This window comes from Hemicordylus capensis, chromosome 2 (assembly GCF_027244095.1).
Source record: "Hemicordylus capensis ecotype Gifberg chromosome 2, rHemCap1.1.pri, whole genome shotgun sequence".
NCBI classification, from domain to species: domain Eukaryota; kingdom Metazoa; phylum Chordata; class Lepidosauria; order Squamata; family Cordylidae; genus Hemicordylus; species Hemicordylus capensis.
Genome location: NC_069658.1, coordinates 392,863,808 through 392,882,646, shown reverse-complemented (window position 1 = coordinate 392,882,646; position 18,839 = coordinate 392,863,808). Strand labels below are relative to the sequence as shown.

The following is an 18,839-nucleotide window of genomic DNA, read 5'->3' as shown; positions in this document are numbered from 1 at the left end:
AACAGAACATTGGCCAGAGTTGAGCAGCTCCTTATGTAATTTTTCTATGATGGGATGTAATTGGCACTTACTATACATGGTATTATCCAGCCAAAGTTAAATGCTTCTCAGTCATACTGGCCCTGTTCAGACAATCATCTAAATCATGGTTTGATATCCTAGTTTGTTGACAGGTCACCATTTTAACAAACCACAGTTCCCAGACTTCAAATGTAGCAGAGAACTGTACTTAGTGAAAAAGTGAAAGTGAATGCTTTCAATCTCCTATGTGCCAAGGAGTGGGGAGGGGGCAGCACATGAGCCTGAGGCTTGGGCAAGCCTTTTAATGATACTCTAAATTATGGCCAATTTATTTCAATGGGAAAGAGTTGTGGATGTTCTTAATTCTCACACTCAATTTTATAACGCTTAACTTTGGTGTGTCATGTGTGGGTTTACATGTATGCACTTCGCTGCATGGTAAGCCTGCCTTCTGCCAAGACTCCCTAGATAGATAGAGAGAGAGAGAGAGAGAGCGCTCATGCGCAAGAGCGAGAGAGAACGAATGTATAGCAGACTTACATTTGAGGAAATATTCTCGTGCCTCCAAACAGGCAGGGTTGCTTTTTTCTGAAATCTTGGACTCACTGGTCACTATGAGGAGAGGAATTTGTCAAACATTTACAACAGCACCTTAGACAGCAAAACTGAAAAAGTCACAGTAAAGAGGTTATTTCACAGTAGAGAATGCAGTCTGATCTCAGAGGCAGATGCACTATTCCATACAGCCACATGGGGGCACATGTTTTTGGCTTTTACCTCAGATTGAGCAATCAATGGGAATGCTGTGCTAGATGCTTAAATTTACAGTATTTACATTACAATAAGAAAACAATCCCATAGGATGCTCCCACAAGATCCAAGATTCTGCTAACATGTAGCTGTACTACTGCAGAGTCGGCTCGCAAAATGTATTACTCAGAATTGTGTTACCAATGTCAAAGGTATAGAGGCAAGAAGAAGTAGAGACCTCTGTTTGAATGGGAACTTATTCTCTGAGTCTGCAAGTTAGTCCCCTGCTAAATGAGCAAAGAGGCACCTTTTAAAAGTGGTGATTCTCTTTATTTAGCTGGGGAGAGCAACTGGCCCTGTTCATCCCCAACACAGCATCCCTCCAGTGGCTGTTGCTGGTGTCTATCTTATGTTTCTTTTTAATATTGTGAACCCTTTGGGGACAGGGAGCCATTTTATTTATATCTATGTAAAGCGCTTTAGGAACTTTTGTTGAAAAGCGGTATATAAATATCCACCTTATTCGTATCCTTCCACTGTTCCCCTTTCCTTGGCCTTTCCCCTTTACATAAGGAGTGGAATGGGAGGTGTTCACTCGCCACAGAGGAAATGCTTCTGCTCTGTCTGGCTCTTACAGGTATGTGTGGCAGAGGGAAGATACGATTGTCTGGAAGCAGTTGGTGTAAGTACCTTGGACTTGTTAGGCATCCTTGAAGTATTGCTTTCCTGTCTCAGCAGTGACTGGGACATCCTTCCACTCTCCTTTATGATTTAAAAAAGGGACGTGGTACTTAAGCCACCTTAAACCACCATGTGAGCAGTTGTCCATGCTCACAATGGGCATAGGAAGCTGCCATATACTGAGTCAGACCATTGATCTATCTAGCTCAGTATTGTCTACCCAGACTGGCAGTGGCTTCTCCAAGGTTGCAGGCAGGAATCTCTCTCAGCCCTATCTTGGAGAAGCCAGGGAGGGAATTTGAAACCTTCTGCTCTTCCCAGAGCGGCTCCATCCCCTGAGGGGAATATCTTGCAGTGCTCACACATCAAGTCTCCCATTCATATGCAACCAGGGCAGACCCTGCTTAGCTATGGGGACAAGTCATGCTTGCTACCACCAGACCAGCTCTCCTCTCCTGTCTCACCAGTGACTGGGACATCCCTGCTTAGCATGCATCTCTCCTTGGCATGCAGGCCCTGAGCAGAAAAGGAGCCAAAACTGGGCTAGGACTCACACTGTCATGGTTTCTCTGGGTAGCACTTGAGGGTCATGAGGAGGATTACTTCAGTTATAGAATGTAACCATATTAGCCAAATAAAAAGGAGGGGAAATAGCATCTTGTGCAGATACGCGGGGGAAATGCAAACAACTAGGAGTTTAAATAATGCACTTCAAAGCTAGAACAAAGCCAACTATCTCCCCTTGAGCCAGCAACATCAACTCTTTAATTCTGGCAGTACAGATAATCTAAATATTGTCAATAAAGGAATCCTTCCCTATGTTCTGAAAGACAAGGCCCCATTTCAAGGGAAGGCCACTTTGGATGTGCTCCCCAAACCACTGCTGACCACACCCGGTGATGTCTGTTTGTTGCCTTCTGATTTATTTGAGTCATTATGGAAACCTCATAAAAAAAAACCTTAAGAGCTGAGGCTTGGGGCCCAGAAACCTGAGACCAAATTAGAGTCTTGTTATGCAATTTTGAACAGCTGCACTGTTTTCAGTACTCTTAGATGGTGGCTATAGTCTGCAACATCTTTTCCTTTTGAAGGTGCTGGAATTTCACATACATTTTCTAAAAGCAAATGCCAACTGGAAAATCTTTATGTGCGCCTTATAAGATACTGGTGGGCGATACAGAAGATGGCCACAAATCATGTAAGTAAATGTCTAGTGAATTCGAATGCCCAAATGTGAAACTGCAACAGAGAAGCAAAATTATGCAAGTAAAAGTTATTTGAATGAAAGATGAAGCAAAAGTGCTGAATATACACAAGGCTGGTTACCGCAGTTGCATTAATGGGAAGAATATGGAACTTTTAGAAAGGCAGAGAGGAGAAAGTACTGGAGCAGTACTAGCGAGAAGACTCTGAGAACTGGGGGGAAGAAGTGAGTCAATGTACAAGTTGTTAATACCTCCAGACCACTCACAGTCCCACTGGCTGCCAAAGCTTCTAGAAGTTCAAAGTTATATGGAGACAATGAGTTTGTTCTCACAACTGACAGCGAGCTAGGACAAGGGTCCAGCCAGGCTCCAAGCCCTGTGCATGCGCCTGATAAACGGCCGTGTGTCAGCAAAAATCAAGGTAGCAAGAGGGGGAAGTGCTCATGCGTTAGCCCCAATTTGGGTAGAATGGCATGACACATGCTTTCCCTCCACCCTTGACGCAATGCTGGGTACACAAGAGGTGTGGGCTAATGCCATCCTACCCAGATTGCAGCTAGCACACAATCACTTTGCGCTTCGCCTACCTCAGTGTCTGTTGACACGGCTGTTTCTCAGGAGCACCTACGGGCCTTGGAGCCTGGCTGGACACTCCTCCTACCCAGCTTTTGGCTGTGAGCAGGGCCGGACTGGGGGCACTGAGAGGGTGGTGGAGAATGTATGTGGGGAGGGTGCTGGGTTTTGAGCAGAATGGGTAATTAAGGGTGGGAGTATTCACTGCTGCCGAGTGCGGATGGGGCACCCCTGCAGACGGGGCGCCCCTGGATGTCCTGTTGCCCTGTGGGCCAGTCCAAGCCTGGCTGTGAGAACCAGCCTAATAGAGCTTGGCATTTGCTGGGGAGTAGCAGTTGCTGGGGGTCTCTATACTTGTTGTTCTGTACTCACAAATACTTTCAGCAGAAACTGCACAGCAACAGTAACAGGTCAGCAAAGAATTTGGTCATCAAAGCATCACAGAATGCCTAGGGCTCTGTGTGGAACAAAAGGATGTCATTCCCTCCACTACAGACCTTCTGACATCCCATAAAGAAGGGGCTCTTCATCCCCCTTCCCTGAGAGCTGGTCCCACTGGTTCTTGCAAATGTTCACGAGCAACTCCTTCACAACAAACACGGCCTGGCTGGATTTAATAAAGCTCAGCTCTTTGGGGAAACTTGTGCATGGGAAGTTTTTCTCCTCTGCTGCTATTTTCAGAGCCTGGAACTCCTGGACCAAAAAAAGAAAAGAAAAGAAGACACAGCAATTGACTGATTGTAAGCTCATTCCACAGACCCACCTCCACCCAGAGAGCCTCTGGCTGCAACTCATGATATGGAAACAGACATACCAGAGGGAGGGAGGGAGAGAAACAGCAGCTACACTGGCTGTAGCAGTTGGCAGAACCGTGTTCTGTTCCAAATGTAGATCCAGGAACACAATGTCCAAGAAAGCCTCCTCCCTATAAGGTCCCTTACCCATCCTCTACAAATGAAACCAATGCAAACATTTCCCAGCATTCTTTTTTCTGACAAGTTCTGCAAATACTGTGATCATTATTAGTAGAAGCCCTTCAAGTTATGGATCACAAAGCAAATAAAAGCCTACTTTTGGTCTACTCCTCTCCAACACATTAACACATGCACCTACAATTCAAAACCACCTCTATCTTCACACATTCAAGTCATTCACACGACCATTGTTCTTGGGGCCTGGGAGAGCAGGTGGGGTGGGGGAAGGGAGCGGTCCTAACTTCCCCCACATGACCTATGGTGCCTCGCAAGCCACGCCACTTGTGTGCTCACACAATCACTGCTGCGGCGAGCAGTGCAGCATTCTGGAAGCTGAGGGAACGATGCCTGGCCTCCAGGAATCCCACAATGCACCACACTGCTCACACAGAGCATTGTAGGCTTTCCAGAGGCCAGGTCGCTCCTTTCCCTGGCCTCTATGATTTAAATGATTGCAGGCAGCTGGGTTGCACGCACTACTACAACCCCTGCTAACGTGGCAAGAGGCACCTTTTAACGTGGTGATTCTCTTTATTTAGCAGGGAGAGAGTAACTGGCCCTATCCACCGCCAGCACAGTACCTCCAGTGACTGTGCTGGTATCCATCTTATGTTTCTTTTTAGATTGTGAACCCTTTGGGGACAGGGATCCATCTTATTTATTTGTTATTTCTCTGTGTAAACCACCTTGAGCCATTTTTGGAAGGGCGGTATAGAAAACAACCAACCAAATAAATAAATACATACATACTGGGGTAGGAGGGTGCATGTGACCAAGGCTACCCAACTGAGGAGTACTGGGATTGGGACCAATCCCGCCAGTTCTCACGAGCAGCTCTACCTGGTTAGGGCTGCACTAGCCCAGGCAGAGCTGGTCATGAGAACAACCTCACTAACTATTAAGCATGAGCATGCACACACCACATTTATTGGCAGTATGACCCCTAGCCCCATACTGTTTCTCCACTAACCCATTATACTGGGCATAGCTAAACTGAACATGGAGGGAACAAATGCCCCTGGTGTGTGGGGGTGGGGGTACCAGCTGCCTAATGGCTTGCTCTTTTCTCTCCCTCTCACACCTTTTTGAAGAAGGCGGCGACAGTGGAAGGTAGGGGTGTGTGAGCCAGATATTGGCCAGTTCAGGCTCAGGTGGACCGGGTCTGGTCCCATGCCATCAAGCCACCTCGCGGGCCGGCTCAGGGGTATACTTGTAAAGGGAATTCTGGCTACAATTCCCCTATACAAGTAAAGGGAATTCCTTAACCTAAGAAGTGCGTGTGTGGGGGGGGGTAGCAATAGGGGAATCCTTATCTTTAGTTTCCTTCTGGCGGGGGTGACATCATCGGGGACAGCGGCAGGGGGCTTCCTCCAATCCCCCGCTGGCCTCCCAAGTGACAGGCCAGGCTGGCTACAGCCCAGTTCGCGTGTCTGCATATGTGCGGAGGCCTGAACCAGGCCACAGGTGGCCCGGCCTGTCATTTGGGAGGCCAGCAGGGAGGGTAGAGGAGCCCCCGCTACTGCCTCTGATGTTGCCACTGTCCCCACTGTTGAGAAACTAAAGGTTTCCCCTTTTGCCACACACACACACACACACACACACACACACACACACACACACACACACTTCTTAGGCTAAGGAATCCCCTTTACTTGTAATAGTAAATATATGGATATCCTAGCTGGATTCCCCTTTACAAATATATCCCCCAAGCCAGCCCGCTGGCCAGTTCTTAGAACTGGGGGTGGTCCATTTCAAACTCGGACTGCCTGATACAAGCCGGCTCGCACATCTCTAGTGGAGGGGCAGGGGCCCATCTTCACTTTTTGTCACAGGGCCCACTCCAACCTTACTATGCTCCTGCATTATAGTGATGACTATTTCACACAACAATTACTGGTTGTAGCATAGTTGTACAAACATTACTGTAGTGCACAGCTAGATGCTTTCCTTCCTGCCCAGATTGCACCATGCCTATAATGAATAGGGCACTGGAGGGCAATCTCACACATTACATTTTTTAGATGTATACCTTAGACATGCTTGGAATACACCTAAAAACGTAAAGTGCAAACATGTGTATCATACAGGTATGCTTATCAAACAGACAGGATTGGCTGTGGCTCCTGTTGAACCACAGTGACTCCTCCTCTAGTGACAGCAAAGCCAGATTTTGTGCATGATTGTGTGCTTAGATTCTGAGGCTTTGGGGGTCAAGGAACCAGCTCCTCACACCTTTGCAATATAAACTGATTTGAGAACATTTTTGTTGAAAATATGTATATATCAGTTGAAAACTAATATATACATATTTTAATAATAATAATAATAATAATAATAATAATAATAATCTGTTGTAAAAAGATTGCACAGACTGCCTACAAAGAAAGGCATGACAAGGTAGCAGGGATGATACACTGGAACATCTGCAAAAAATACAAGCTACCTGTAGCCAGAAATTGGTGGGACCATAAAATTGAAAAAGTTGAAGAAAATGAAGATGTAAAAATATTATGGGACTTCCGTCTACAAACAGACAAACATCTGCCACACAATACACCAGATATCACTGTAGTCGAGAAGAAAGAAAAACAAGTTAAAATAATCGACATAGCAATACCAGGGGATAGCAGAATAGAAGAAAAAGAAATAGAAAAAATCACAAAATACAAAGATCTACAAATTGAAATTGAAAGGCTGTGGCAGAAAAAGACCAAAATAATCCCAGTGGTAATTGGCGCCCTGGGTGCAGTTCCAAAAGACCTTGAAGAGCACCTCAACACCATAGGGGCCACAGAAATCACCATCAGCCAATTACAAAAAGCAGCTTTACCTATATTCTGCGACGATATCTATAACAACTGACAATAAAATTCAGCCATCCCAGGTCCTTGGGAAGGACTCGATGTCTGGATAAAACAAACCAGTCAATAACACCTGTCTGACTGTGTAAACAAGAAATAATAATTTGGTGTTGCATAATTTAAGACATGGCCCTTGATAATTCACCATAAACACAAATTGCTGTGTTTGTGTTGGTGCAGCAGTTTTCTGCACGGAGCAGGGGATTGGACTGGAAGGCTTCCAAGGTCACTTGCATAACTTTATATGATGAAATAAAATTGGCCCCCCACTTGGAGCTCCCAAGCTGCCCCTGAACTTTCACAAAGAGAGAAGTTGCAGCATGGATGTTCCCATTTTCTACTATTGCGCACATGGGAGAGTGCAGAAAGAGACAAGCAGCACAAACTTTCATGGGCTGCCCCTGTGGTTGAATTTCTCTGGGCAGGTCAACCATCCACAGGAACAACAATCAGAGCACACCTGAAGGAAAGAGATAGCATCCGTGCTGGGGACCTTCTCCAGGTTCTGCTTGCATTCCATCAGCATGGCACGCTTTGCTACTTTCTGCTGCAGCTCCTCCTCTGCCCCACTCAGCATAGCCCTTTCACCATCCTCGATGAACCCGAAGATCTCCTTCTGAAAGGCTGCAAGGACCTTGGCTGTCTCGATGAAAAGTTTGCTGACCTTCTCCTTCTCCTTTTGAGCAGTCCCCTAAATACACAGAGATGGGCTTATACCAATTAAAACCAATTCAACAGTCTGTGGTTCACAAAAACATGTGCAAATCAAGACCTTCCCTTTTAGAAAGGGCGGGGTGGGGGGAGGGAATAAAATCAAGGGTTATTTAAGACTTGAATAAAAGAAAACTAACTACTTAAGAGTTGCTTGTACACTCTTCTCCCTCCTCCTCCCCGCCCTTGCTCACAAGTTCCTTTCCCTTCCCCTTTCATTCTTTCTTTGTCTGTACCCAGGTCCAAGGCAGCAGCAAGGCTCATCTTTCTCTGTCCACACACTTGGGGGTGGGGGCAGGGTTTAGCCCAGCAAACTAAGCCATGGCTTTACTGAATGACTTACGGCAAGGAACCATGGTTAGCATTATGGAACTTGAACTAGCAAAGGCTGGCTTCAAATGGAGAGGGTGTGTAGGAACAAAGAGCCCTATCCCTCCCTGGAATTCAGGTCAGTCTGATGCAGGCACCTGAGTTGGTCTCCTCCTTCTCTTCCTCCCAAGCAGGCTCAATGGGAGGCAAGCCTCAAGCAATCAGGTGAGCACTTTGCCTCCAGTGCTGGAGATTGGCTCTGGCATGGTGTTGCCTCTACTTCTGGGGTTCTGGGGGCAATTAAACATTCCCCCCATTGGGGAGCTCCAGGTCCCCCCAAAAGAATGATTGCAGGAAGGGCAACAAGCTCTGGCTGCTCATAATCTGTTGGGCTTTAAACAGGGGTGGGGGTCTCAGCTGGGGCATGCGCCTCCTCCTCCACAAGGCTTTCCTCCAGGTCAGGGTCTTGTTGAGACACTCTCCTGAGCAAATACCCCCCTTCCTTCCCTGTCCATTAACAACCATGGCTTGTGTTATGCCTGTACAGATTAAGCAACCATGATTAGCTATAAATTAGGGTTTGAAACCAATTAATGCTGAAAAGGGGAAAGGAGGGAGATGAAAGAGGGATGGAAAAGATATGCATAAACCCAAGAAACGCCTCTAACCTCTTAATCATGATTAAGAGATTGGAAAATGTTAACATCACTGAGCGGTTGTGAATCTTACTATTAGAATTCTAACCAGATCTTATTTTTTCAGCTTCCTAAAATGGGTAAGTATCTCCACAAAATAACTAGCATGTCATGGAGAAAGCTCCCCTTCAAACTTTCACTCTGACATGCTTCTTCTATATATACAGGGAGTTCCCCTTTGGGAACAACCATGTGATTCTTTGCTTGCAGACTGAAGTGATACCGTGCAAAAAAAGCTGCACCATTTACTTCTGCTGCACGTGTACATTAGCGCTCAGGAAATGTGCATGTTTTGTGTAACAGGAAGTGTGTACTTGTACACCTGTGTGTGCAAGAGTACTTTTGATCTTCTCTATATGCTGTATTTAATGAAACTCACAAAACTGGAATGGAACAGGGCCAGAGGCGTAACTAGGGAAAACGGCGCCTGGGGCAAGCACTGAAATGGCGCCCCCTCCCCACCCCCCCCAACATACTACATTATACTTAGGTTTTTCCTCACAAGCACCCGCCGCCGCCGCCATGCCAGGCCACTGACTGGCCGCCAGGTGCCTGCAAAGCAATGGGGGGGGGGCCCGGGCAGCGCGGAAGGGACCGCTCGTGCGGGAGGGGGCGCTGACGTGCTCCCTTGACTGCTGCAGTGCTGCTGCACTGAGCAGGAAACATTTGTATTAACAAAAAAATTAAAAAAAAATTTTTGTCATGGCGGCGCCCCCCACGTGACCAGAAAAGATGGCGCCCGGGGCACGTGCCCCCCCTGCCCCCCCTATAGTTACGCCTCTGAACAGGGCAGAACCAGTACTGTAACTGTATAGATTCAGTGGATAAACCATCTCTGATAGCCATTCTAGAGACAGCCTCCACCATGTACCCTCCTGGCATTAGGGGATATAGCCAGGAGTTCTGCAGAGAACAGAGCACTGAGGGGAGCTCAAATCTTAGCTTTCACTCTCTGGATGAAATTAAATGAAGTCATCTTACTTTTATAAGATCCACTGTCCTCTTTGTCTGTGCGATAGTGACTTCGAGTTCATCTAGTTGATTCTCAACGTTGCTCAGAATTTTTGGTCGCTGGGCCTTTCAATAATTAATAAACAAACAAACAATTGAATTGTATACACCACCTGGCGATACATGTATCAGGTGATATATAAATATGATTTATAAATAAATAAAAGAATACCAGCTTTCATTTACCAAAAAGAAGCACATTTGTATTTTAATCCCTTGGCTACATATAAATCTTTACAATTAGTCCATTTTTGTAAGGACTAAAATTAAACCTGTTTCAACCAAGAGACAAAACCCAATGGACATCTGGTTACTGATTTCAGGGGCCAAGAAGTGGCATTTCACTTGCTACACCATAGCTGTGGAACCCCCTAGTGGGCTATCAAAGACACATGAGTCAGTTTGCATTTGGGATCATCATCATGATGTACTGTGCATCCGTTTGTTTTTGCAAGAGTAACAATCTTCTAAAGATCTGTAAGGGAAGCTGTATCCCCTACTTTCCAATTGTCCAACATCTGAATTTTGATTGGATAATTGCCCATTTTGAGAAAGCTGCAAAAAGCAAAGCGCTACTGCTCCAGGCTCCATTTAAACAATGTGCTGAGTGAGATAAAGAAGGCTGCACTGAAAAGAACAATCACTGCAGTATCCGTGAATGAAACAGCCCCAGCCCAAATCGTATCAACACCTTCCCGCAGACCAGAAAGCAAGGAAATTAGAATAACATGGAAAGAGCTTATCTGGGAAGGTCATAATAACCCATAGATCTCTTTGAAAGGAAGTGTGAGGGGAGGAAAGCTGGAATGTACTCCAGACTGTTTATCAAAATGCCAGATTCTGGTATATCTGGTGGGGAATAGTTGCTCCATGTACACGCATATTTATATAAATAGAGAAAAACACAAAACTGTCCACTGTAAGGGTACTTCTTTCTATGTGGCACCACAACACACAAATAGGTGAATTCTGACACACACAAACACACATGGTATTGTATGTGAGAACAGAGTTTGTGAGACTTACCATTTTAAAAATAAATACAATGGTTTAAGTCTTCCCTAGTGTGGTAATCCCTGACACAGAGCCAAAAGCAATCTATTTTTGCCACACAGGAAGACCTCTGTCTCTTCCCTTCCACCAGGAGTGATAACATTTTACTCATGGGGGGAAAGCAGTGAGCAGACGTATTCCCTTCCATCTTTCAGCTACAGACTGCACTGGCTCCATAACAGAACCAGAGACAATTTATGGTTGCTTGGCAAGAGAGAAGTACTCAATGCCTATGAGATAAAGAGCTGCCTTATATTGGGTCAGACTATTTGGCCACCTAACCCAGCAATGTCTACCCTCATTGACAATGGCTCTCCAGAGCCTCTTTCTTAGCCTTGCTCCCCGAGAGTACCCTTTTAACTGGAGGTCCTGAGTGTTGAATCTGAGGCTCTCTGTATGCAACTGTGCTCTGCTACTGAGCCATGGGACCATCTGTTCAACTCCTTTCAATGCCTTTTTAGTCCTGCTCCACCCCTTGTCACACTCTAGCCCACTCTATCTCCTCTGTCACCATTTTGTACCTCCCCACATGGCGTGTGTCATACTTCCTGGATGGTCCTGGCCCCCACCCCAGTGCCCCCATAATGCCTGCCTGTGTGGTTTTAGGAAGACCTCCTCCCACTGCAAAAACCACAGCAGTCCAGCTCACAGCTACCATGGCTTCTGCCTCTGCATGGGGCTTGTATTGCATATTAGGGGTGCTGGAACAGAACACCAGATCCAATCCTTATGAAAAGAACAGGGGTGTGATTCCACAAGGATAGCTTAGGCACTTTAAATGGCATATTGTAGCACGTTAACCCAGTGAGTGTTCTCCCTTCTAACTTTTTAATGCACATCACGTTGCACACATTTAGTAGAATGAGCTACAAGCATAGTGTGAACCTTTAAACATTAACTGCTTTGGCAGCTCCAGGTACTTGGCATCTTCATATGTCCTACTGCAACCAGATAAACAAAGATGCCCCAGTGTAATGGGGATCTCTCTGCAGAGTGTGGACTGGGAATGCCTGCTTGGGGTCATTTGTAGAAGAATTCCCTCCCTTAAATGCTCCATTTAAAAAGCTTTAAATGAAGTTGCTTTAAAGAGCTGTAAAACACTTTCCACATATAAGAATCCTCCCAAGAGAGCGTGGATTTACATGTTCCTTTGGGAGGTGGAGTTTCTCCAAGTTACTCTGTACTTTAGGATGAACTAAACCGAAACTGACAGCTCAATTAAAAACTAGTGGGTGAAAATTTGGGAGATGAGTCAGCGCCATCTGGGAAGGGGTGGGGTGGAAAAGAAAAGTCCCTTCGTGGAACACAAAAGACTAACGGAGCAAGGAGCTGGATCTGGGAAAGGAGCCAAATGAAATAAAGAAGCTGGTTTAAGCCACTGTGGGAAAGAGCTGCAAGGGGAAGAAATGAGCCACTGGTGCAATCATACGGCAGCCAAAGCTGTCAGACCAGGAACTGGTTGGGCCCAGCTAACACCAGACGGAACTAATCACACTCTCTCCTCCAACTTTTGTTTCTGCCTTCTCCCCAAACATACCAGATTGTTTGCATGTGTGTAATCTGGCTGCCCAGATGGAATCTACCAAAGTGAAGTTCAGCCTCATGTTTGTTGTCTTTATATTAGATACATCTTGTTGGTAGCTTTGGAACATGATTTTTCCCCTTTGCTGGGTAGCACTCTAGGAGCCAGCTACATACAAAACAGTGCCAGAAGTGTGTGCACAGCCACAACACAAGCACCATCCAATATATAGAATCAGAGATCCAGAAACCACCTTCCTGCTCTCTGTATCAAAGATGTGGGGCAGAAAGTTTTCCACTGCTATAGTTTTTCATGGAAATTTTTCAATTTCAAAAAACATGAATCAGTTTTATGAAACTGTGCAACATAATGAATACATACCAACAATATATCAGGCAAATTGGGCAGTTTCAGCATTCTAATTCACTTCTTTCAGGGTATTATGCCTAGGAAGTGTCAGAAGGGGCAGCACCAGGATTTGGAGTGCCCCTGGGCAGAATCCTCTGATGGCACCTGGCCAAGCAAGCTTTCTGGGCAATAGCAGTGAACATAAGAACAGCCCTTCTGGATCAGGCCCAAGGCCCACCCAGTCCAGCATCCTGTTTCACACAGTGGCCCAGATGCCTCTGGGGAACCCACAGGCAAGAGGTGAGGGCATGCCCTCTCTCCTGCTGTTACTCCCCTGCAACTGGTAATTAGAGGCATCTTGCCTCTGAGGCTGGTAGCCTATAGCCACCAGACCAGTAGCCATTGATAGACCAGTCCTCCAGAGCAGTGGCAGCTCCATCTTCTGCAGCAACAGCACTGATGTAGCTTCTGCTGCCCAGAAAGCACTCTTCTATTGGGCTCTGGTAAGGTTACTGGCGGCGGCGGCAGCAGCAGCAGCTACTTCTTCAGTGCTGCAGCCCATCAGTTAAGAATTCCCAGATGCTCCACCCCTTGATAGATACTAGCTAGGAATTCTAAAATGGTGCTGTCACAACAGCCACAGGTGGTGGGGTGCTGGAGGAGGAGGATCTGCCACTGCTGCCGCCTAGTAAGCCTGCCAGGGACCAAAGGGAAGAGCTTACTAGGCACCAGAGGATGGAAATTAACTAGTTAATTAATTAACTGGTTAAAAGTTAAATTGCTGACAGTTACTTTAAGCAGTTAAATTTTCAGCTGTCAACTTCTAACTTTAACTAGTTAAAAAAGTTAACTAACTTTCTAAAACTTAATTTTTTAACTTTTAACTTATACTTTTTTAAAAAGTTAACATTAACTTTCCTCCCAAACATAGATAGGCCTTTTCAAGAGCCTGTATGAATGTCCTCCCTTCGGAATGTTTAGCTGGTAGATACAGTAGAATTCCAACTGAGCAGAGACATTGCCCCTGTAACTCTGATGAGATTGAGTTAGTTGCACATGTGCTCCTGCGGTGTGTATTTTATACAGACCTTAGGTTAATTGACCCTCTTCTACCTAATCTGCCAGGTAGATGGGACAAATTCTACATCAAATATTTGCTTATAGATGTGAATTTGTCTATCACACACACAGAGTTGCAAAATTCTGTTATTCTACAGTACAAGTTCATTGCACTCTGCTTGCTAATAGTTAGATCCAATTAATATGGCTATGTTTAAAATTTTACATTGTTTTAGATGTTGTGTTATTGGTCAAAGACCATAATAAAGATTGACTGACTAAACATTAACTTTTTTTTTTTAAGTACAAGTTTTAAAAAAATTGAAACCCAGCTTTCTCAAAGTTCACACAGCCACTCCCAAAGATTCTAATGATATTTCTTTACTGAAATTCTACGACTTTGAGAGAGCATAGTGTATCTTCCTATGAGACATGGTCTCTTAAGAACTACAAGTTTCAGGGTTCCTTAGATCATGCTGGCATTTTCTGGAAGTCAACAAGGCAGCAGAGTAACTTCAGGAAAAGGAACAAGCACAAGCAAGCAAGCAGACACAGTGGCTGACATCCAGACTAAGTTATACAGCAGCAGTAGTACTACTCAGGAGTTACTCTAAAGCAGGGATTCTCAAACTTGGGTCCTCAGATGTTATTTGACTTCAACTCCCATAATCCCCAACTAAAGGCCACTGGGGCTGGGGATTATGGGAGTTGAAGTCCAATAACATCTGAGGACCCAAGTTTGAAAATCCCTGCTCTAAAGGATTACTTAGTTTCAATATGACTACTTAGGTATAATTTAGTCTGGATGTCAACCTGATTCCAGTTAGAGTGGGAGCCATTGCTGCTGTTAAATTTACAGGCTCCAGAAGATATGCAAGTAAATGTTAGCCTTTATTTACAAGTTTACAAGCCTAATCGAGATTTGTGCCAGTGTGATTTTTTGATTAAAATTCTTTAGAATTCTGGACATTTTTAATTGGTCTTCAGTTTCTTAAACAATAATCACCTCATATTAAAATTAAAATTGATCCTTTAAAAATAACCTATGCTATCTTCTGGCCCAGAGAGCCTAGTCCTTAACCCCCACCCCCAATTCTATGCTGCAAAGCTCTATAGTCCTCTGCACATGTTTAAACAGTTTCTGCTATGCAACTGAACATTCTTTTTCTCATTTTCTTATAATCTGATTTTCTCATTTCAGTTTAATTTTGATTTTCAGGCATTTTCATTATTTCTCATTTGGATGTACTTCATACACTTACCACATTTTGGTACCTAACAATTGTAACAGAGAAACAGCTTTCACTTGTCACCTGGCTATGGATAATACCTCTTTTTTGTGGTTATTCTGATATACCTATGCACTGGCTTTCACAAGGCACTTCACATGGAGAGGGTAAGGAGGATCTAATGTGGTATTATAATTTTTTTATTTTTCTGAAATTTATTAATAATAATAATAATAATAATAATAATAATAATTCAATTTCTATACCACCCTTCCAAAAATGGCTCAGGGCAGTTTACACAGAGAAATAAAAAACAAATAAATAAGATGGATCCCTGTCCCCAAAGACTCACGTTCTAAAAATAAACATAAAGGTAGGTACCAGTCACTGGATGTACTGTGCTGGGGGTGGAGTTACTCTCCCCCTGCTAAATAAAGAGAATCACCACGGTAAAAGGTGCCTCTTTGCCCAGTTAGCAGGGCAATTTATATGATGAGTACAGTATAGCAGTGATTTTGGGTAAGGCAAAGTAAGTTCTTGGTCAATTAGTATGCCTCTGTGGAATCCTGGAAAGATACTCACTAACTGCATCTGAAAATGAAGCATGATGCTACTAGGTAACCTGTCATGTTTCATATATTTCTCACTAATCAACTCGCTTTTTTAACTAGTCAATTTTGTTTTAACTTAACATTTAACCAATTGAAAGTGAAATAATCTAACTTAGCTCAAGTATATATTTAAGGCCAATAATTGATTGAAAATGACACACACACACACCCCTTAGCATTTCCACTTGCAGAGGAAGTGGCAGCAACATAAAGCTTGTCTTGGACTATGCCTATTGCTAGCCCCTCAGACTGATAGCTAGCTTCCCTGAATCCCAGAATTTCCTAGAGCTGATTTGAAACAAGACTCCTTCCAACAACAGCTCTTTGCACTTGTTGCCATGGTTCTGCTGTTTGTGTTAAGAGTTTATTTGATGTACCAAAACTGTGGCAGCCCACCACCCCCATGGGGTATATATAGAATACCTAAACTGATATCCCAATACCAGATTACTCATACTGTGCTTCACACCCTCAATCCAATTTTACAGACTCCATAACAAGCTCATTCCAGGGATTCCCCAGATATGGCTGTGCCAGCAGCATTTCTGTCCAAGTGCTCAAACTCCTGCCATTAATTAAATATGGCTCTATAAACACCTTTTCTGTACATCACATCTTGATTTCTTCCAGCTGCTGAACCTACTTCATAGTTCTGCAGATGCCCCTTAATCTGTTCCAGAAGCTCCATCATTTCACTTATATGAAATTGCCTTACATTGATATGTTGTACAAGTACACAGATGTCTGTACACCTGCTCGTGTTTGTGTGTGAATGACAGACATTTATTTATTTAACACATTTTTATACTGCCCCATATGCAAATCCCTGGGTGGTTCACAATCTAAAAACACAATTAAAACATTAACATAATTAAAACAGTTTAAAATACAGATAAAAACTCTAAATCGCAAAACATTAAAATGATAAACTAAAAGCCTGACTAAACAGGTATGTTTTCAGGTCCTTCTTAAAAACATCCAGAGAAGGGGAGGCTCTAATTTAGTTAGGAAGCAGATTCCAATGTCCTGGGGCAACCCTAGAAAAGGCCCAGTTTCAAGCTGCCACCAACCAAGCTGATGGCAACCACAAGTTGTTCAGGGCCTTATAGGTAATAACCAGCATTTTGTATTACGCCCAGAAGCTTGTTGGCAGCCAGTGTTGTTCATTTTAAAAGGGTGTAATATGATCATTTAGGGTAACCCAAGAGACCAACCCGGCTGCTGCATTATGTACCAACTGCAGTTTCCAGACTATATACAAAAGCAGCCCAATTGGATCAAGTTGCCTTTTCGGGCAGACCATCCTAATAGGTCCTTCACCCCTGCAGAGCAGTGTTGTGGCTGTGAGACCAATGTTAACCAGAAGGTGGTCCATCCATGAAAATGAGGAAATCCCACCTGGCTCATGGAACACCATCCTGATCAGAGCAAAAAACCAAATTGAATGTGACCAGCAACATGTGTCGGTTCCAAGACCACTTGGAATAGGCCCATAGTTGTCATGGCCACTCTGAATTACTGAGCTGATCCTGACAAGTTGGTTCCAAAGTGAACATGAAAGTGACATGAGCCAGATGTTAGGCCTGTATATGAACACAGCCATCCAGAAGCAGACTGGAAGTCCTGCCTGCCATCACTCACCCCCTTGCAGTCACTGCTCATGGTTCCAGCAGTGTTCATCTGAAGAGGTGAATGCTGTAACTGCATTCAGATGTATATCAGGAGGGCCTCAGCCTCCCAGTCATGGAAATGCCTGCTATCACAGTTATAGCATTCTCCTCTTCCAACACACACTGCTGGAAAGCAGTGCCTGCAAGCGGCTGAATGAAGTGCTGGGCAGGACTTCCGGTGCGCTTCTGGAGGGCTGTATTCACATATGATCTTATATGAGTAGGGCTATTATGTTGTACTGAGTGTACAGATGTCTGTACACGTTTTTGTGTGAATGACTATACCTGCATTCACCTTAAAAGTAAACCTGGGAACAGGTCCCTCAAACGCATCATACAGATAGGAAGTTACTGCTGTACCTGTGATCAATACATGTGAATAACTGTAAGTGTACTCACTGGATGAGTGTTGAACATAATGTGTGAATCGTGCTTTCACCTGCATTCATTTAAAAAGTAAACCTGGGTACAGGCTCCTCAGATGCTTGGTGCATACAGGAAGTGTACTGCTGTACTGGTGTTCAAGATAACATGTGAATAAATACTTGCAGGGGTATAGTAAGGTTGGAGCGGGCCATGGGACAAAAAGTGAAGATGGGATCCTGTCCCCTCCACCTCCCCACCTTCTTCCAAGAGGCAAGAAGGCGAGAGCAAAGAGCAAGCTGTCACTCAGCTGGTGGCGCTGCCCTCACCCTCTGGGGCCCAGTGAAATGTGTTCCCCTACCCCTGCCCCATTCAGTTACAGTTACAACCCTGTGTACCTGTAGCTGTGTACACTGTACAAGTGTTGAACATAGCATGTGATTTTAAGTTTAATTTGTTTGGTTGTTTTTAACGGTTTGATTTTAAATTATGGATATTTTAACTTGGCTGTGAATTGCCTAGGTTACAGGCAGTATATAAATATGTTAAACAAACAAATAGGCTCATTCATCCATCTAATTCAGTTCTGTCTACTCTCAGAGCCTCAGGCAGAGTTCTTTTCAAGCTCTGCTATTTGAGAACTTTTCGACTGGAGATGCCAGGGATTGAACCTGGTGACTTCTTCCACCACTGAGCTTACAGCCCCTTCCCATTTTGTTTGTGCTTTAATCTTCTCTCCCATTCCTTTTGACATCTCTGATCTGGAATTCCCCAGTTTCCTACACTGCTTTTGCTCCTGAATTTTGGTTGCTCCTCTCTGAATGCTAAATAAACCATTTCCCTAGATTCAAACCAAACCACACATAGTGCAAGGGATCAGTGATCCAGATCCCCCAAGTTTTTGTTTTTAATTTAAAATAGGTGTGGGAATCCCCTTCAAATATGATTGCAGCAGCAGCCTTGAGGGAGGGGGTATTTATTTGTATTATTTATTTGTTTATTCGATTTATATACCGCCCTTCCTAAAGCGGTTCAGGGCGGTTTACACTAAAATAAAAAAAATACATAATAATTAAAATCAAAAATCATTAAAAGCAGATTAAAATTACAATCAAAAACCAAATAATACCCCATCCTCAGGCCATTCCTCAATTTATATTGCCCTTCAAAATTGATATAACCCCTGAGTG

The 18,839-nt window shown here is 44.2% G+C and overlaps 1 protein-coding gene across 1 annotated transcript in view; it reads right to left on the bottom strand.

Annotated features, from left to right (window-relative positions):
- TRIM47 (tripartite motif containing 47) overlaps window positions 1-18,839 on the bottom strand; it is a 28,025-nt gene that overhangs the window by 6,836 nt on the left and 2,350 nt on the right. Inside the window, exons 2-5 of the mRNA XM_053291249.1 lie at window positions 9,765-9,860; window positions 7,529-7,759; window positions 3,728-3,923; window positions 562-633 (exon numbers count right to left, since the gene is read on the bottom strand). Coding sequence (XP_053147224.1) covers window positions 562-633; window positions 3,728-3,923; window positions 7,529-7,759; window positions 9,765-9,860 — 595 coding nt within the window. The remainder of the gene's footprint in view (window positions 1-561; window positions 634-3,727; window positions 3,924-7,528; window positions 7,760-9,764; window positions 9,861-18,839) is intronic.